The sequence below is a fragment of the Sminthopsis crassicaudata genome, chromosome X (genome assembly GCF_048593235.1).
Source record: "Sminthopsis crassicaudata isolate SCR6 chromosome X, ASM4859323v1, whole genome shotgun sequence".
Classification (NCBI taxonomy): domain Eukaryota; kingdom Metazoa; phylum Chordata; class Mammalia; order Dasyuromorphia; family Dasyuridae; genus Sminthopsis; species Sminthopsis crassicaudata.
This window is the reverse complement of record NC_133623.1, coordinates 21,963,119-21,983,042: the sequence shown is the minus strand read 5'-3', so window position 1 is coordinate 21,983,042 and position 19,924 is coordinate 21,963,119. Positions and strand designations below refer to the sequence as shown.

Below are 19,924 nucleotides of genomic sequence, written 5' to 3'. Positions count from 1 at the left end.
CTCTGGGTTTTAAAAAAAAAGTCTGCTGCAAAAGTACAGGAAAGGCAATGGGGGTAGGAGGGAAACACAGTTTAGTAGCAGTTTGTGTGAAAAAAGGCTTAAGGATTTTAATGCACTGGAAGCTCAGTACAAGGCAATACTGCCATGTGGCTCCCAAAAAGAATTTAATGTAGTTACATTGGCTACATAAAGAGAAGTATAATGTCCAGAACAAGCTAGATTATTGTTCCACCAGCTTCTGCCCTGATTGAGCCACATTTCAAGTGATTATTCCAATTCTAGGAGATTGATGCATTTGAAAAGGCACATTATTAAATGGAAATGTGTTCCAAGGAAGGTGCCTGGGCTAGACAATGAAATGAGGGAAAAAATTTCATGTGAGGAACAGTTGAAAGAACTGGGAATAGTCAATCTGGAAACAAGCTTTGAGTCATAGAATTTCACACTGGAAGGAGCTTTAAAATTTGTCTAGTCTGACCCTTTTATTTTACAGATGAGTAAACTGAGGCTGAAAGTGGTCGAGTGACTCACCCTGTGTCTCATAGGCAGTAAGTGACAGATCTGAAATCAGGTTCAGCTCTCTTTTACCACCTTAGAATGCTGACTTTTATACCCTTGAAGAAACCAAGCTAACTGGTTTAATAGATATCACACTGCACAGTGGGTAAGGGAATTGCAGAGCCCAGACTGTTCCATGCTCTGTAGATGATTGCAGTATACTAGTTTTGTGTCATTCATAGCAAGTCTCAAGACACAGTCATGTCAGCCCTACCCATAGAGACTCTGGCCCACTCTTGGGGCAGCTCACTTAAGTTTTCTGCTTCATACTTTTCTTGTCTGACATGAGAACACCACTTCTCGACTGCCCAGCAGTGATGAGCCAATTAATTTGTCAAGATTTTTAAAGCACTTTGGAGATAAAAAATGATTAGTATATATAAATGTTGTTTTGTACTGGCCAATTTAACATGGTTTAGAAATGTATTTGTGTGTTGCTCAGAGTGGTAATGTCGCTGCTGGTCTTTATTGATGTATTGTTTGTTAATCTCTGCTTTGAATGCCCCAGAAGATGTTGAAAGTTATTTGCATATTTTGAAGCAACTCTGTGTTATCATTAACAGAGAAGAGATTGTTGTGCTCCTCACTGGCTTAATGAATGCACGGTTCATTCGCTTTACAGAAAGCTGTTTCGAGTACATGCTAAGTAAACTGCTGCATTCTTGAATAAACAGTCAAGGAAAATATGTTCATTACCACATCTGTGACCTGGCTTGGCATCAGGTGATAGAACGGATACTCTCCACCATTTTTAGGTCGGGCTTTCTCTGTTCAAAATGTCACTTCAGCAATTTCTTTTCTTTTCTGGTAGGACGAAAAAGCCGAAGGATTCATCAGTTTACCTGAATTCCGCATTGACCGTGCTAGCGAGTGTCGAAAGAAATAGTAAGTAGAATGAGATCCCCAAACCCCCTGGAGAGTCTGGTGAGTGAAAGAGGGTGCAAAGGCCGGCAAGGCAACTAGATCCCCACCACTAAAGTACCTTTCTCCCTGGAGATGTCTTCACTGTTGGATCAAGGCTGGGAAATGTCACCCAGGCACCATTTTACAGGACCTTCTGGGCCTTTTTTTTCTGCTTTTAAAAAGTCGTTTCAGTGGAATGGATATGCAGCAGCAAAACTCAAGGCCTTTTGAGCTTATATGTTTTTAGTTTCCATTTTAACAAGCTGAATAAAACAGGAAAACCATTAATTAATGGAAAACATGAGATTTACCAAGAAGATAAAATGTCCTTAATTTCAATCTAGGGTAGATTCCCAAACTCCTCTTTCACTCTCCTCCTCCCTCTTCCCCCTTCAAGAATGGTATAGGAGTTAATGCCATGACATCAAGTGATCTGCCAAGATTGCTGCTGTAGCAGGTTCAATTTAATCTGTATAAAGGGACTCTTTGGGGGTATTTCTCAGAGTAAGCAATTTAAACTGTTCTTATTCATGACTTAAAGCTCCATTTCTCTATTAGTCATATTGCACCAAGTAAAAAATTTAGGATAATTTGATCTGTCCTAAAGACATTTAATGAGAGGCATTTGTCAACATTGGTGTAATTTAAAAACCTGATTGGGTTGGTTTGCCATGATTAAAACTGGCAGTTGCCAGGTTTGGTGGGTTTTATACCACAGTTTGAGCATTTTTAAAACTAGCTCACTACCTGGCTTTTTGTTTGTTCTTTACTGTCCTAATTATCCACGAAAAATAATGAAAACCTCTTACTTGAACTGGCTGGGGGGGAAAAAAAGGCAAATTCTCTTAGCAGAATATTTCCATCTCTAACCTAATATCCTGGGATATCTGCTCTTGAACAGTGCCCTTCAAATGATTTTTTTGTCTTCTAATACCTGCTTCTTTTAATTAAGAACATATACAAAAGATATTGAAATAAGCATAGAAACATTTGTTAGGTTACCAGGAGTCTCCAGATGTCCTGGGTCCTTTCATGGTCTTTTTAATGACTTAAGTCACAGACATAGACTTTGATCATCACCACCACCACCACCACCCCAACCAAAGGCTCTCAGGCAATGGATCTAAAAGACATGATTCTGCTTCCCTTCCCTTGTTCACATCTTACAAGAACAGCAGAAAATGTCCCAATGGACTAATCAGGAGTAATCAAATAGATTTCATGAATTTCAATAGGAAATAAGAGCAGGTCAAATTAGAAATCAGGAACCGAAATAATAGTCTAAGGAACAACTGGTTAGACATCCAAATAAGTGGAAAAACCTGAGCATTTATAAGCATTTATAAAGTGCTTACTATATGTCAAGTACTATGCGAATATACAGAATAAAGCACTCAGTCCTCATTTTTCTTGATCTCTCTGCAGCATTTGATACATTTGCTCACTCTCTCTCCTCTATGAGTTTTTCTGACTCCTCTCTCTCATCCATCACTTGTCTTTGGTTGGATCTTCCTCTTTGTCTTGCCTACCAACTGTGGGTGGCCCTCAAAGTTCCATCCCATATAATTTTCTCTTATAACTCTATTATTTCGCTTGATAATCTTATTAGCTCCCATAGGATCAATTCTCATCTCTGTGCACATGATTCCTAGACTTATTAATCTAGTTCTGACCTGTCTTGTTTTCTACAGCCCCCAAAGTCCAACTACATCCCTTTCTCTCCCTCACACAGCTTCTAGCCAAGATCAGACCCTCACCACCCCTCCTAAGAATTAGTTTCTCTTTTTTGAGTTTCTCTCTTCTCCAATTCATCCTTCACTTCCACTCCCAATTTTTCTTTTCCTCATCAGGTCCTTCACTTTCTTCTCTTCTTCCTTTTCTAATCCAATCCTTCTCTTCCTTTTCAACATTTTCTCTTCCTTCAGCTGGGACCTTCTGTCCATTCCTCCAACTTCTTTTAAAACCTTCCCACATTTCCTTTCCTTGCATCCAATCCTTCCCCTTCATAATTCCAAAACCCTTTATTAATTAATGCTTCTGTTCAAATAGGAAGGACTTTTGATACAACATGCTGAACAATTGGAGAGATGACTAAAGATAGAAATGGGCTCAGAAGGCAGCAAAATTTTGTTTAGATAGGAGGAGGAACATTGATCATTATGTATTTTAAAAATACCAAAAAGGCTGCTGAGAAAAGGATCTTTTCCATCCCAGGACTTCTTCAGTAAGATAACCGTTTCTCCTGAATGGTGCACACAGTTATGCCTCATAGCAAAGGCGTAATCCAGATGTTTGCATGTGAACTTTTCCAGCTGCTTTACTTTGCCCCCTAGGGTTTTTTGTTGCTTTGTCTGCAAAACAACTAAAAATGGAAAAATTGAGATGTTCAATTCACTATCTGTATGTTTCCAGGCATCTGCGTGGTCAACATTATGGAGGCAGAATATCTCAAATTTTAATTGAATTTGAAAAGTTTTCATCTAGATATTTCATATTGTATAAACAACACACCTGACATTTCCTACATGTCTCCTCCATACTGGGCACTGTGCTAGGTATTGAGGCTACAGGTAACAAAAAAAGGAAGTGCCAGTTGTAAAGATTTTCACAAAATTTTTCTTGTCATACTAGAAGTCAGTGATCATCCTTAGAATGAGCTCTAGTAACTCTAGAAAGAATGTGTGAAAATGAACATATGAAATGAAAAAAGATGAAGTAAAAAGCATAAGGAAGCACATCGGTTCTGTCTTTCGGAAAGCAGAATACCACCCCCAACACAAATAGTTTTCAGAATCAAAAAGTATAAAATAGCTGAGCAAATAACATTAAGCACAGAAAATGTAACAGAGCTAAGCAGAAAGTCAGAGGTTATATGGCATTCTTCTAGTTAAATGAAAAGGGGAAAGGAATGATAGTCCTTTTGAAAAGAAAACAAGTGCTTTCCTTCGGAAATTGAAGTCGGTGGTAGAGAGGAGGAACTCTTGGATTAAACAATTTATGTTACCATCCAAGGCACAAACTGAGTAGAAAACCTTTGAGAAATCTTATCTGGGGCATGTTATTCTTGGAGTTCTTTTAACAGCCCTTAGAGAGTCAGTCAACAAGCATCAATTAAGCATCTGCTAAGTTCTTGGAATACAAAGAAGGGTAGGGAAAGCTCCCTGCTCTCAAGGAGCTCACATTCTAAAGCGGAGGCAGAAACCTTGCAAATAGCTATGTACATATTAGACAGAGACTATCAGTGGAATCGAATCCTAATGAGCAAGGACCAGGAGGGGGAATGGGCTGGGGATAAGGGGTAGGAAAGACACTGTAGAAGAAAAGATTGAGCTGAGTCTTGAAGGAAGCTAGGAGTCACAGCTGGCAAGGGAGAGCATTCCAGGTATGAGAAGATAAGGAATACAAATACATGGAATATTATGTGTGAGGAAAGGCGAGCAACTAGAATGCACAAAAGGGGTGAACTAGAAAGTTGGAAAAGCCTTTAAATGCCATACAGAAGACTTAAGTTTTGATCCTAGAGATAATCTGGAGCCATTGGAGTTGACTGAGGCCAAAGAAAGGACTGTGCCATGTTTAAACCTCTATTTTAGAGGGGGGAAAACTTTGGAAGCCAGTGGAGAGTGGAGCAGGCTGGGGAGAAACTTGAGTCAGGGGGGCCAAAATGCAGCATATTGCACTAGTCCAAGAGACAGGTGGTGAGGTCCTTACAAAGGTGGTGGCCGTGTGAGTAAATAAAAGGGGCCATATATAAGAGAAATATTGTGGAGATAAAAATAACAAGATTGGACAACAGTCTGGATATCCAATGAAAGTGTAATGTCAAGAATGACATTCAGATTGTGAGTCAGGATGACTGGGAGGATGATGGTACCCTGGGTGATAATGGGAGAAATAGAAAGTGGGGAGGATTTGTGGGAAAAGATGTATTCTGGTTTAAACATGTTGAAGTTGGGGTACCTAGGGGGTGTGCAGTTCATGATGTTTAAGTGGCAGTTGATGAGAGATTAGGGATAGATAAAAAAAAATCTAGGAATCATCTGTATAGAGGAAAGTTGAATCTACAGTAGTAATTGATGAGATGTCCCAAGTGAGATCCAATAGAAAAATGAGAAGAGGGCCCAGGACGGATCCTGAAGGAATATTCACTGTTAATGAGCATATCCTATGATAGGATCCAACCAAAAAGGAATCCAGAGGTAGGAGGAAATCAGGAGAGCAGTGTCCCAAAACAAAAACAAAAGCCTAGAGAGGAGAGAGCATGCAGGAGAAGAGGTCACCAGGGTCCAAAGTTTGCAGAGGAGCCAAGAAGAATAAGGTCCAAGAAAAGGTCATTTCTTAGATTTGTGAATTAAGTGATCATGGGTAACTTTGAAGAGGGCAGTTGAATTATTAAGGCAGAAGCAAGATTAGAGAGAGCTTAGAAGGGAGAGGCTAGGAAATGGAGATATACCGCATGTAGATAGCTTTCTCAAGGAGGGGATGGGAAGTACAGGATAAAAGCTCTGGGGGATAATTGGACCAACTAAGGATAATTTGAGGCTGATGGAAATATGTGTGTGTTTGTAGGCGGCAGTGAAAAAGCCGGTAGATGGGGAGAGATTCAAGATGAGAGAGTGTTAAGGATGACAGAGAGGGCAAACTGGTAGCAAGATGAGAGGATATGGGATCAAAGGTGCATGTCCAACGGTTTGGTAAAGAAGGAGATAATGAGGGAAGATATTTAAGCTGATGTAAAAAGAAAGGAAAAAGGAGCTTTTGGTGAATGGTTTCCATTTTTTCCATGAAATATGAGGCAAGGTTCTCAGCTAAGGGGTAGGGTAGGGAAAGGGAGGGCTGAGGACAGATGAAAATGTTTGGGAGAGTCACTCTGATTAAAGGATGATGAATCAATTAGGGAAGTGTAAAAAAGATTGCCTTGCTGCAATGAGAGATCAGTTGAAATTATGTATCATAAACGTGTAGTGGCCCCAATCAAGACAGTTTCATAATTATTTTCCATTCAGCTGCACATGAATAGCAGCAAGTTATCCAAGATGATAGGAATGGTCCAAGGTTAACTTTTGATGAGGTGCTATTGTCTATAGGACAAAAGGGCAAGGGCTGAGATTAGTGTAAAGGATAGTGTCGAGTTTAATTTAAGAGGGTCTTATAGGTATTATTAATTTAACAGAGAAGGAAACTGAGATGGAGAGAAGTTGAATTTCTTGCCCATGATCACATTGCTAGTAAATATTCAAGGAAGGATTCAGACCCAGATCTCCTTGCTCTGAGTGCTGTACATTTTTTTCATGTGGCCATAACACTTCTAAGCTATGTATGCATTGACGTACAGACATACATATAAGTATAGTCATGTATGCATACACATCTTCTCTTTAATGCCGTGTTGTTCAGTCTCAGTTTGATATCGGGTTCAATAAAAACAAATAAAGAGAGGGCCAGGCAAAGGGTGTTTTTTGTTTTCTTTTTCTCCAAAGCAAGGCATCCAGTAAGTGCCACCTTGGACAATGATAGGACTCCCCCTCACTTACTGTATCCAAACAGAGGTTCTCTAACCATGTGTTGGGCACGCCGGCCAGCCAATTCTTGTTCAGATACCACTTAGACTAAATGGGTTCCGAGTTTTCTTCCAACTCTGGTTCTTTGTTCATGAAGCTTGGCAATGGACAATCTAATTCTCTACAGTTTTACTTAGAATCGACATTTACTTAAATTTGTAGACATAGTGCCCTCCACTGAACAAAAGCATCACTCGATTTGGGTTGACTTGTCATTTGACTCTCCCTCATTATCGGGCATTCACATGTCTCTTCCTCCACTGTTAGGTTACTTTAGATGCTAAGGCAGCCTTGAAACTCATTTCAGTTTTGTACAGTTTTGATTGCTAGGACATATCTCTTTCCACATCTCTCTGAGATTTCTACTCTTTACTCCTGGTCTTGGTCATGTGGGTCCAAACAGAACAAACTTTGTCTCTCTTTCTGTATGACAGTCCATCATTCCTGTCCCTAAGTCCTCAACTGTTAAATTGAAGTAGTTACATCAAGTCTAAGTTCCTGTCTATCATTCAATACATAGATGTATGCATACATTTACGTTCACAGACTCATGTATGTATGTATGTATGTATGTATGTTTCTAGGAGACATGATTTTCAGGAAATAAACACAGATAACCATCATATTTGTCTCTAAAGCAAACCTAAAGGACTTGAGGCAATATTACTTGCTAAAATTCAAGATGAGAAAAAATGGACATATATTTGAAGTCGTCAATAGGCAGACCATTCAGCTTAGAAGTATGGTAAAGAAAGTAAGGTAAAGACATTGTGCATTCATTATCGGGAAAAGATATAAGTTAAGACTATTGGATTTGCATATGATCACCTCGAGAAAACATGTGAGACACTTGAAATCCATTTAAAAAATACTTATTGTTGGAACACTCATTCTCAGGAAATCTCAGTAGACATCCCAGGTGGCCTCATGTCCCTCATCAACATAATTATAATAGAAATTCCAAGGCATCAGGGTTGGGTGGGAACAAGACCAACTGTGGAGCTGAAGGGCATGGCTCTACCTGTCTCTATTTCTGGCCTTTGGGAATTTCACTTGGCTCTCTGGACCTTAGTTTTTTAATCTTTAAAAGAGGAGGTTTGGACTAGATGATTCAATGTCCCTTTCAGGTTTAAGGAGGACCCCAGGGGCCTAGTTAGTGTGCTTGTGGGGTCACTTTAGGCATGCCATCGATCGATTCTTCACTCCTGTTTCTGTAGTTTTGCCCATCAGATAGACAGAGAGGAGTGCTCGTGTCCATGTGATATAGGGAAGGGGTAAGCTGTCCTTCCATTTACTAAAGGAAGTTCTTTGTACTCACAGGCCTAACCTCCCTGGCATAAGAAGTAGTTTTCTGGATTCTCAAAGAAATCAGCAATCTTATGAATCACATGCCCAGTAGTCCATCCTAAAGACCATGTGTGCTGCTCAGAAACTGCCCCACGCCCTGTAAGCTTTGGGGTTTTTTAAGCCAGTTTCTGCCATCTAGTGGGCCTTGTCAGATTGCAGTGCTGGACTACTCCACTGTTTTTCTTTCCTACCCTATTAGTCTATGGACTAGGTTTGCAGGATTTGGAGATAGAAGGTGCCTTGTCGATCGGCTCCAATACTATCATTTTGGAAGTGAGAAAACGGAGATCAAGAGAGTGACACAGGTACTAGCTGAATCAGGATCTGATTCCATGTCACTCAGTTCCAGGTCCTCCACTCTTTGGACTATACTTTCCTACCTGCATCTCTTTCCTTTCAAGTAATCGGCAAACATCAGTTTTGACCAGTTAATACCATATCCCATTTTTACTTTGGTGTGTGGATAGCTGTGCCTTTCTGTCCTTTCTAATCAGCGACTCCCCTTCTTGGGGACATCTTGACCTGTTTGACAACTATCAAAAACCAAAAACAGTAACCATCTGACACAGTGCAATCATTACAGGATGATTACTTAACATTAAGCAAAAAAATAGAGAACAATATCTCCAGAAGTTATATTCTTAGAACATGTTCTTTAGCCAGAACTTTGTAGCTAAGGATACTTGACCTTAAACTATTTGTCACATGTGTGTACCTCTATGTACACACATACACACACATGTGCATATATGTGCATACATACATATCTTTTCAGAATGCACTGGAAATATGGGATACTTTGCTCTTATAGCTTCCCATGTGGAATGGTGGGTAATAATAGGAAAGAAAACAACTAAGTCAGTGCTATGACCACAAGGTCCATTGACTTCAAACCATGTATGAGGACAAATGCTGGGGCTTTAAAGCTTTCCATCAGCCTATTTTTCCTGTCAATCTCCTACCACTGTGTTGCATTTATGTGGCATGATGTGCTTTTTCAGAGCCAAAATAGTTCTTTCCACATGGATATAAGTGCTCCTTTGAAAAGCTTCTTCTTAGCTGAGGACAAGAGTTCTTAACCTGATTTTATTCATGGACTCCTTCAGAATTGTGTTGTAAAATGCAGAAACTTAGAAAGTATATTATAATGTATTTATCAAAAAAATAATAATAAATCTCATGGATTCTAGGTTAAGAACCCTAGCTAAAGGTAACGAGTTCCATGTACTGGATAGTAAAGAAGCTTATTGGCACCTTTAGCTGGGCCATATCCCAGAAGTGGGTGACTCTTTTTCCAGGATCAGTTGTGATGATCCATGTTTCAATATTTTCTCTTTAATCAGGAAAGTCTTGACTTGATGCCATATCTGTCTTCTCATTGAGAAGAAGGTCAGTGGTCAGTTTTGTCATAGTCTCCCCCCCCCCATACACACACACACACACACACACACACACACACACACACACACATGGAGCTCTGTGTCCATCATTGTGCACCAGCATTGCGGTTCTTATTTAGAAATGATGCAGATTTTAGCTTCCATTATAAACAATCCAACTGATGTAAATATCTAAGTACACCTCAATAATTATTTTAAAGCAATTGTTCTAACTAGTTTTAAAAAAAACAATGCTACATTAGAAAATTCTGCTGTTCTGTCATCACTCCATCACCCCAAAATTAAGTCCATAATGGATTCCTGCAATACTAGGACATCTAAAATCAAGAAACTTATCTGTTTCCACAATGCAGCACCTGCTTGCTGCACAGAGGCACCGCTTGCATACAGACACTCCAGCAAAGTTACCCTAGGCTCAAGGTACTCTCTGGGTCCATATTTACCTAAAACCATTAGCTCACAAGCCTCTACTTATGTATTTTGTTTTCCCAGTTAATCAGACGACATAGCCTTTAATGAAAAAACAGTAAGAAATGTAGTGTTAGAAGATTTCCCAATAAATGTAGGCTACACCTTTCCACCAAGTCACATGGGACTTCCCACTTAGTGGGAAGAATGGACAGTATGAGCTTTGTATGAGGAGAAAGCACATAGAGCACATGTGACCAGGGCAAATACAGGCAAGAACAACTTCCAACTGGGCCTACTCCCCATTCTATTGCTTCTCCAGTGGGTACTTTTCCTTCTTGATTTCACATGTAGTCACATCTCTGCAACTCCCCATCTTTTTCTCTGGACCTTACTCGTTTTTTTCTTCCTGCCTCTCACCACCTACTAGGCTATTCTCAGTGCAACCACTTGGTTCGCAGCTAAAACCATTAGCTGAAGTGTTCCCTCTTCCCCATCTGAAGAGCAGATTCTGCCATCTCTCCTTTAAGGAAATTGTTCTAAACAGATCTTCTCTCTGAAAGTAGAGTGGTTTCATCAGCTCCCAAACCCTCAGCTTCCAATGCTGAGGTTGTTTTAGCATTCAAAATAGCTGGACAATGAGTCAAGAAACATTTACAAAGTACCTGTTAGGTGCCAGGTACTACACTAAACTGAGGACAGCAAGAAAGATATGTGACCATCATCATCCCTGCCCTGGAGAAGCTCACAGCTTAGCACTGAATTTGTCTTCCAAATTTCTTCCATTCATTAGCAGATCTGGCAGATCGAGGGTTAGAGAGTCTTTAGAACTCTCATTGGAGGTCTGTTTACCAAAGAGCATCCACTCCACCCCGCCAAAAGAAGAATCATTTCAGATGCTGCCTTTTCTACAAACTGCAAAAGGCTGTATGAGCCTCATGCAAAGTCATTTTTCTCAAATCCTCCAAGAGCTTTTAGGTTTCATATATGAATGAAGTGAGAGAGACAAAAACAATCAAGAACCAGGTGATGCAGTCCACCTCAATCCTTGGTCCTCCTCCCTTCCTTGATCATGTGTGTGAGCAAAAATAAGATTCTTGAGTCTTGAGCTTCTCTCCGTGGCCGGCTCTCCAATGCTGGATATATAAATCCCAAGCCTCATTCTCACACGTGGTTCTTTAGAAAATCCATAGTGCTAATGTCAAATAAGCTGAAGTCTCTGGAGCATTAAGCTTGTTAAGCTTCCCTTTTTCATTGGAAAAAGCTACCTAAATTGTCTTAAGTTACAGAAGGAGTCTTAACTTTCCACTTTCCACTCAGGGATAAGTACCTGCTTCTGGCAAGAGGTCATTCTTCATAAATACCAGGTAGTTGGAGCTATTCTTTTTTGCCATTGATATCATACCACTGATTACAGTGTCTCAAGAAGAAAAATCCCTCGCTGGTCTTATGTACTGTAGTGTTTTAGGATATTGGAAATGAGTAGATGTGGGAAAGTGACAGCTTTCCTAAGGGTAGATGCTGAGAAATTGAAGGAGGGGATGCTCACAATGAATGTGCTTTTAGAAATGAATGAAAATCAAAGTCTTTAATGTAAAATACTGAAACATTAGCATTTGATGAAATAAACAAATATATACTTGAAAGGGTTATTTTTTGAGTTTCAACAACAGCAAAAGTAAACAGGTTTAAATCAAGAATAGCGAGTGTTATGTTTCTAATGGCTAGCTTAGAACCATTATGGCATGGAATAGATGAGGAGAAAATTGCAGAGTAGTAAAGGTTAGCTGATGTAGATGAAGCAAAAGCCATTTTCCCCAAAGTTGGGAAATTATGGGAGAGAATGTTTATGTGCTGAACAAGCACCCTGGAAGCTGGTTTATTTAAGATAATATTGCCTAATTGTGCATTAGCACAGAAGATGGCCTTTTGGATGGGGGCAAACTGCAAAAGTATTTATATAATGAGATTGTTTTGCATTATACTTTTTCCTGCTCCTCAGGGGCTTGAATCTTTTTCAGTGTTAGCTTGTATGAGGTTGCAAAACCAGAACTGTTCAATGGAGAAACAGGATAGTAGGCCAGTGAATGATTCTCCCCAAAGTGAATAACATTCACAGGTATATATATCTTGTCCTTCCTGGTAATGGTAAGTCATTTTCTTGGAGAGAGTTAGTCAACTAGCCTCTCATCTGACCTGGGCAGATCAAGAACTAATGTCCAGTCATTCTGTACCCAAACTACAAGTTTTAATCATGAAAATCCATAATGGAGGACTAACATTTTCTACCATGAATAGCAGCCATAGAATCAAAAAAGGACAGTCTTTGATTTCCTCAAAAGTTAAATATGGAATTATAGTAACCTGGGATGCTTTCCTTTGGATAAGCAATAAAGGCTGTTTGAATATCTTCCCATCATTTCATCACAAAAACAGACTAAGATATTCTAATAGATACTCACCAAAAAGTTGTGCTGGTAACTGATTCTAAAATTGCAAAAATGGCAGCTCAGCTAGATAAGCTTCAGAGAATGAAGCCTTCTGAGTGAGGACATAGATGTGTCCTAGAGATAACCACCTAGACTGCTGGGGCGACAAGAGCGTCCGGATGGAGGAAAAGGCATCCTTCAAAACAAACCTCACCTGGGAGCCTTGTCTATTTGAAGAGGGTTGCAGTTCAGCCAGACAGATGTTGGAGGGGAGACCATGGGGCAGAATACCTGATAGAGTCTGAAGTAATCATTGATCTATCTTAGGGCTTTGCTTTTCTTTACTGGGAAGACATGATTAAAACTCTGTGCAGTCTTTAAATTAGAGGTTGATGGCTGTTATATTGAAAACAGGACTGAATACTACTGGGATAAGGAAGATTTGGAGTCTGAAAATATAGATTCAAGAAGGATTTACAGAGGATTTCAGAGTTGGAAGGATCCTTTGAGGCCATTAGGTCCAATTTCAAGCCTACCACGAGGCCCCTTTACAATGTTCCTGATGAGTGGTCATCTAGTCTTTGCTTGAAGATAGCTCTAATTGTTTGGAAGTTCTTCCTTATGTGAATTGTAAATTTCCCTCTGCATCTTCTACCTGCCACTTCTAATTCTATTTTCTAAGGTTAACTAATGAGAACAAGTCTAATACCCTGACAGCCCTACGGATGGTTGGAGCTAACTGTAACATGTGCCATAGACGTTCTCCTCCCACAGTGAAAATTAAAAAAAAAAAGACTGAGTGTGTTATTCTGGAGTTAGGGCCCCTCCCTATGCAATCACCAAGCAGCACAACTACTTCCCATGGCCCTCACTAAGATTCCCTCAGCATTCTGACAGCATCTGCTTGTCCACATCATCTTTCCTTGGAGCAGCAGCAGCTGCTTCTTTGGCAAAAAGGGCTCCACTTCAGGAGGGGCCCCATCCCTGTTATGTAGCACCAAAAGTTTAGTGGTTGGTTCTTTTTCTAACACAGTCCAACCTCTTAACACAAGTCAGAATTCCCCTATACTTCTTCCCATTCTTCCTGTTCCCTCCCACTTCATTAAAGCCTTCCTTCTGTTTTTTTTTTAATTAATTTTATAATTATAATTTTTTGACAGTACATATGCATGGGTAATTTTTCCTTCTGTTTTATTTTAAGGAACCCTTGATACTTCCCGATAGCCTGGAAAGTAGAGACATTCCTCATTCCTCAGTTGTCACTTGGCCATGGTGGCCCTGACAGAAATGCTCTCTGCAAGTCGTTGTGTGTAGCACATAGAAGACACTAAATCAGCACTTGTGGAATGGAATCAAATTCCTGTTAGAAGTGAAATCTAAGGCCTTCACTGTTCTTACTAGAGAATGACAGAACTGTTTGTGGGCATTGGCAGCTTTGGAATTGTTTGCCTTGCCCAGTGAGCATTTGTGCAATCACAGCTCCCCTTTGTCCGATAGATCTCTTACTTTCTCTTACAAGCTACTCATCTTGCCTTAAAACCTTCTTTTCTGAAAGTCTTTCCCCTTCTGGAGAGGGGAGAGCCTGGCTGTGGAAGGTCAGTTAGGAGACTACTGTAATAGGTTAGTTGAGAGGTGTCAAAGATCGTGCGCAGAGAGAAGAGGGGTCTATATTCCCATTAATCACACTACCGTTCTCTTTTGCCATTTGCATTTATGTTAGTATCAGTCACTCAGTTAGTTAGGCTTGGCTCAAGAGTAATATTTTCTGAATTTATACATCAGTTCCTTTTCTCTACATCTCTTTTTCCATATTCTGCATACTCTCTACATGGACAGGGGAAATATGGGAGCAGAGCATTTGGGAGGAAGACCCTCCACATCTATGACAGGTCTGAGGGTTCCTCCCTCCTTGGGAATGTGCTAGTCACAGTGCTGGGTGACGGCGATGGGCACTAATGTAGGCTCACCAAAGCTGTCATGAGAAAACATGAGAAAGAGGCTACGTCCCTTTCCTAGGGTAGCTTTTCCAGAAAGCACCCACTGAGGTAGGTGACTATTTCATGAGATCTGAGGACTTTAAAAAGTACCAGCTCAGAAAACTCTTATGCCAGCTCACTCTTGCTAGAGGAGTTACAGAAATAATCATCTAAACCAAGTTAGTTTTCTTCTTCATAGTCAACTGACATAAATTGTTGTTTGTTGTGGGCGAGTGGTAACAGACAAGGCCAATGTAAACAGTATTCTCATTTTTAAAAAGTGTTAAACTTTCACCATGTCAGTAGCTCCACTCAATTCAAAAGAAAAAAGAATGATTGCCCCAAAATGTGTGCATACATTTCCATTGTGATTGACCAGTGCAAGAAAATCTGCGTTCAACTCCTCTGACGCGCAGACCAACCAAAATTACATGGAAACTTGAGCTTTGGGGTGGATCTCTGTCTTGTTTATCAGTTCTTTTTTAGAAATTAGAAACTATGAAGCTAGTGCATTGGAGCATAGGGATTTACATGTAAAATTCCTGTTAATGCTAATGAGAATTAAGTATATGAATCCTCTGTGTTCTAGTGGGAGTCTTGACACCTGGGGGAGATGAGTGGAGGAGGGGTTGCATTCATCTGTAACTTCCATTAATCGCAAAGAAGAATTAAATGAGTGACTTGAGGGAGGAAAGACTCTCAAGTGAATAGTAATCAACAAAGAAAGCAAAGGGTTTTTTTTGTTTTGTTTTGTTTTTTTGGGTTTTTTTTTACTTTACGATTTATGATAATTTCAAATTGTCTCAGAAACACATAAATGCCAGTAGGATACTATGCCCCCCCTTAATATATACTGCAGAATATATAAACTCAGAATGGTCCATTGATTCAACTATTTTTTTATTTGACTAATAGTATTGGTGAGGTAAATCTAAGCTGTTTTCCTCTCTGACTACATAAATTAGTTTAATTGAATTGGGTTATTTACAAAATCTGATGAAAAGTTAGTAAATAACTTGGACTTGGTTGTTGTTAATTTTTCCTACCTGGTAGCATGTAACTGGGTCTACCATTTTTTTCATCTTTCAAATAGTAGTTTCAATTTCATGTAGATCCAGCCTGTGATAGACTCTTGTTTATATTTTGTCCCATCTGTTCTCTTCCTCTTCCTCCTCCTCTTCTCTTCCTCCTCCTCCTCCTCCTCCTTTTTCTCTTTTTCCTCTTCCTCTTCCTCCTTAGATTACTACTACTAGTAGTACTACTACTACCACCACCACTACTACTACTAGTATTTGTGTGACTCTCTGGGCCTCAGTTTAGGAAGACAGTTTGGTACAGTGATGATGGTACGCACCATGAGGCCCTTAACTTTAAGTCATAGAAAATTGAGTTTAAGTTCAAGTTTTGCCATTTAGTACCCAGGTACCTTGGGCAAAGCATTGAACCATTTTGGACCACAATTTCTTCATGTGAAGAATGAAGACCTTGGACTATAACCACTGTTTGTTTCAATTCTAGATGTTTGATCTTATAATATGTAAAATGAAGGGATTAGACCAGGTGATTTTGTAAGACTCTTTCAGACCAAACTGTATGATCCTTTGTTAATTTTTTTTATTATTAAAGCATTAAATTACAGCAGTTAGGTGATGCTATGGCTGAAGTGTCAGGTTTGGAATCTGGAAGACTCCTCTTTCCTGATTTCAAATCTGGCCTCAGATACTTCCTAGCTGTGTAACCCTGGTCAGATCAGTTAATCCTTTTTGCCCCAATTTCCGCATCTGTATAATGAAGTGAAGAGGAAAATAGCAAACCAGTCCAGTATCATTGCCATGAAAACCCGCTAAGAGGTCATGAAAAGTTGGACACTACTGGAACAACTGAACACCAGTAAAGAATTAAATTACTCTCTCTTTATAGAGAAATAGTCAAGTGGTTCAAATGTCATGGTTTCTGGCCTATTAAACAACAACAAAAAAAAACTAATCCCTAAGCCAGCCCCCAAACATGGATTGTTGTGCCATTCTGGTAGCTTGAATATCAAAGGAGTTCAGGAAGATTGATTTTCATTTCCCATGAAAAACAGCTGCTTAAAACTAAACGTAGTCTAGCAACTGTGAATCATTCAGAGAACTGAGAAAATGTCTTGGGAGGGCAAATATTCAGATGCTAAGAGTCTATAAAATTAGATATCAGTTCAATGTATTTATTGAAATGATACTTCTAAATAATTGTGGTGCTATGTACAACTATAGACATCTACAGGATGAAGTGTGTGAAAACCTAGATAGCATATCCTAATCATTATAAGGACACCTTCACTTAGTGCTTGCTCTAGGCATAAGTAAGACCTGTACTAGCAATAAGAATCCAAACTCAGCATTTCTAAACTCAACTCAAGCATCGATACCTCCATTCCCCAAAACATTTCTTCCTCATGATTTCCTAGCTCAATAAAAACCACTAATATTCTTTTTGTCCCCATTACTCCTTTCAGACTCATCTTAGACTATTGATTTTCCTTCATTGCTCATCTTCCTTAGGTCACCAAAGCCTGCTGCTTTGCCTGTCACAGGAGCTTTTCTGTTGTTCCCTTATTTGTCATCCCCACTGCCAACACACTGGGTCAACCCCTCATTACTTTTCACCTTGGCCTTCCAATGATCTGACTCTCTCTGCCTCCATGACTTCTTCCAGGAGTTTTTATATACCATTCCATAGTAATCTTTGACAGACTGATTCTGTTCATGCCAGTCCCCTGCCCAGAAACCTTTGTCTTCTTCTCATTGCCCACAGGATGGAGTAGAAACTTCTTAGCATTAAAGACTTTTTTTACCTTTTGGAATATCAGATTCCAGGCCCTTCAATCCTTTAATGTGGAGGCAGCCAGATCTTGAGTGACCCTTATTGTGGCACCTCGATATTTGAATTGTTTTTTTTCTGGCTGCTTGCAATATTTTTTCCTTAGTCTGATAGTTCTACAGCTTAGCCACAATATTCCGTGGAGTTGTTGTTTTTTTTAGGGTCTTTTTCAGAAGGTGTTCAATGAATTCTTTCAATGCCTATTTTACCTTCTGGTTCTATTACCTCTGGGCAGTTCTCTGATGATTTCCTGTAAAATAGTATCTAGGTTCTTTTTTTCATTATAATTTTCAGGAAGTTCAATAATCCTCAGATTATCTGTTCTAGATCTATTTTCCAGGTCTGTCATTTTTCCAAGTAGATATTTGTCGTTTTTCTTTTTGTTTTGATTTTGCTTGACTGATTCTTGATATCTCAATGAATCATTCATTTCTATTTGTTCAGTTCTGATTTTTAATGAGTAATTTTCTTCATTAGCTTTTTTAACTTCTTTCTGTATATGTCCAATTGAGTTTTTAAATGAGTTGTTTTGTTCTATGGAATTTTTTTTCCATTTCACTAATTTTTTTAGTGAGTTATTTTCTTTTTCCAATTTACAAATCCTACTTTCTTGGGAATTCTTTATCTTTTCCAATTCACAAATCCTACTTTCCTGTGATTTCTTTACCTTTTCCAATTCACTAATTCTGTTTCCCTGCACTTCCTGTGAATTGTTTACTTTTTCCAATTCACATTTCAGGAAGTTGTTTACCTTTTCCAATTCACATTTCAGGAAGTTGTTACTTTCTTACATAGCGTCTCTTCCCTTTCCCCATTTTTCTTCTAACTCTCTTTTGAGATTTTTAATAGTCTCTTCTAGGAGAGTGTTATTTAGAGTATTGTCTGGAGGCTGTTTGCTATTAGTCTCCTCGGGGTTGAAAACCTGCTCTCTTTCTGTATAGAAGCTATCAATGCCCTCTTGATTTTTTTACTCATTTTTTAAAGCCTTTAGGGTCTGCCTTCAGGGCAAGGAGGTTGCCAGCTTCCTCTGCAGAGCAAGGATGGCTATATGGACAGTAGCTGTCCTCTCAATGGGCTGCAAGGAGCAGCCGAGTTGTGGGAGGGCTCTGGGAGTGCTCTGGGAAGAGCTCCACACAGAAGTGAGTAGTCCTGGGTATCAAGGGCCAGGCTGTGTAAGTGCCCTGCCAGGAGCCCCACTGTGAGGATTAGCAACTGCCTTGGGGCTAGAGGTTAAGCAGCGAAAGTATCACTGCCCTCCCCCCCAAAAGTCCACTTGAGTATTAGCAGTTATCCTATCCCTCATGGCACTGGAAGTGTCTCTGCCTGGGGAGCGCAGTCAAGTTGGGGAAATTCCACTACCCCAGGCTGAACCCCCCACTGTGCAGATGAGAGGGTGCCTCAGACTCTGCTCCTGCCGTGCAGGTTTGTGACTGCCCCCCAACAAGAGCCCCTCACTGCAGAATGCTACTGAAGAGCTGTGTTATGGTGTGTGCTGAGTCACTTCCAGTGTTGGGTGGGCACAGCCAGATCCTGTTAGGCTCTGGTATCCCACAGTGTACCCTCTATCCCAGGCTCCAATTTCTCTGCTGGTCCACTACTCTGTGACCAAAGCAAAGCAGTCAGGCTATGGAAGAGAGCTCTATGTAAACCTTCCAACCACAGAGGCCATCCCACTCCCAATTCTATCCTTGCCCTGCACCGCTCTGTTCCTGCCACTCAGGACAAACCTTTTCTGGTGATATTCCTGATTATCTTCGGCTGGTGAGTTATATTTCCAATCTTCATGAACCTTACCAGTCTAGTGCTATTTTTGAGGCTGATTTTAAAAATTGGTAATGAGGATATGAGAGGAGCTTAGAAAGTCATGTGTGCCTTCTCCACCATCTTGGCTCCACTCCGCATTAAAGACTTTTTAAAAAATATTCTGTCCTTCACTTACCTTCTCAGACTTATCTCTTCCTTTTATATGTATACTTATGTTCCAGCTAAAGTAATGCTTAAAACTGCATTAAGACTTTTGCAATACCCTGTAAAGAAGGAAAACTCTGTATATTTTGCCTTGAATTAGTTGTATTGTATTAACTCCCCCTACTCAATGAGAAATTTTTTGAGGGCAAGAACTATTTACATATAGATAGATAGATAGATAGATAGATAGATAGATAGATAGATAGATAGATATAGATATAGTTATAGATATAGATATCTTTGTATTACCTGCAGTTTATTTTCAGCATTGTGTGTTAGCATGAATAGATGGTATTGCTAAATTGAAAGAGGTTGTAGAAAGAACAAATAATCTAACCTCACTGCCCCCAAGCAAGTTGGTCCTTAAATAGTATTGAGGTTGTTCTCCTCACTTAATTGACTCTTGGGCCTAAAGGCTCAGGGTATTAATAGCACTTACTGTTCCCTGAGCACAAAGTAGTCCTGAGGAGCTCCAGGGACTCATTGATGATTAGCTAGTAGATCACCAGGGG

The 19,924-nt window shown here is 39.8% G+C and overlaps 1 protein-coding gene across 2 annotated transcripts in view; it reads left to right on the top strand.

Moving 5' to 3' along the window:
- LOC141548478 (connector enhancer of kinase suppressor of ras 2-like) overlaps positions 1-19,924 on the top strand; it is a 555,144-nt gene that overhangs the window by 482,084 nt on the left and 53,136 nt on the right. For both annotated transcript variants that reach the window (XM_074277397.1, XM_074277398.1), the window contains exon 18: positions 1,370-1,443. In XM_074277397.1, the coding sequence (XP_074133498.1) occupies positions 1,370-1,443 (74 nt within the window). The remainder of the gene's footprint in view (positions 1-1,369; positions 1,444-19,924) is intronic.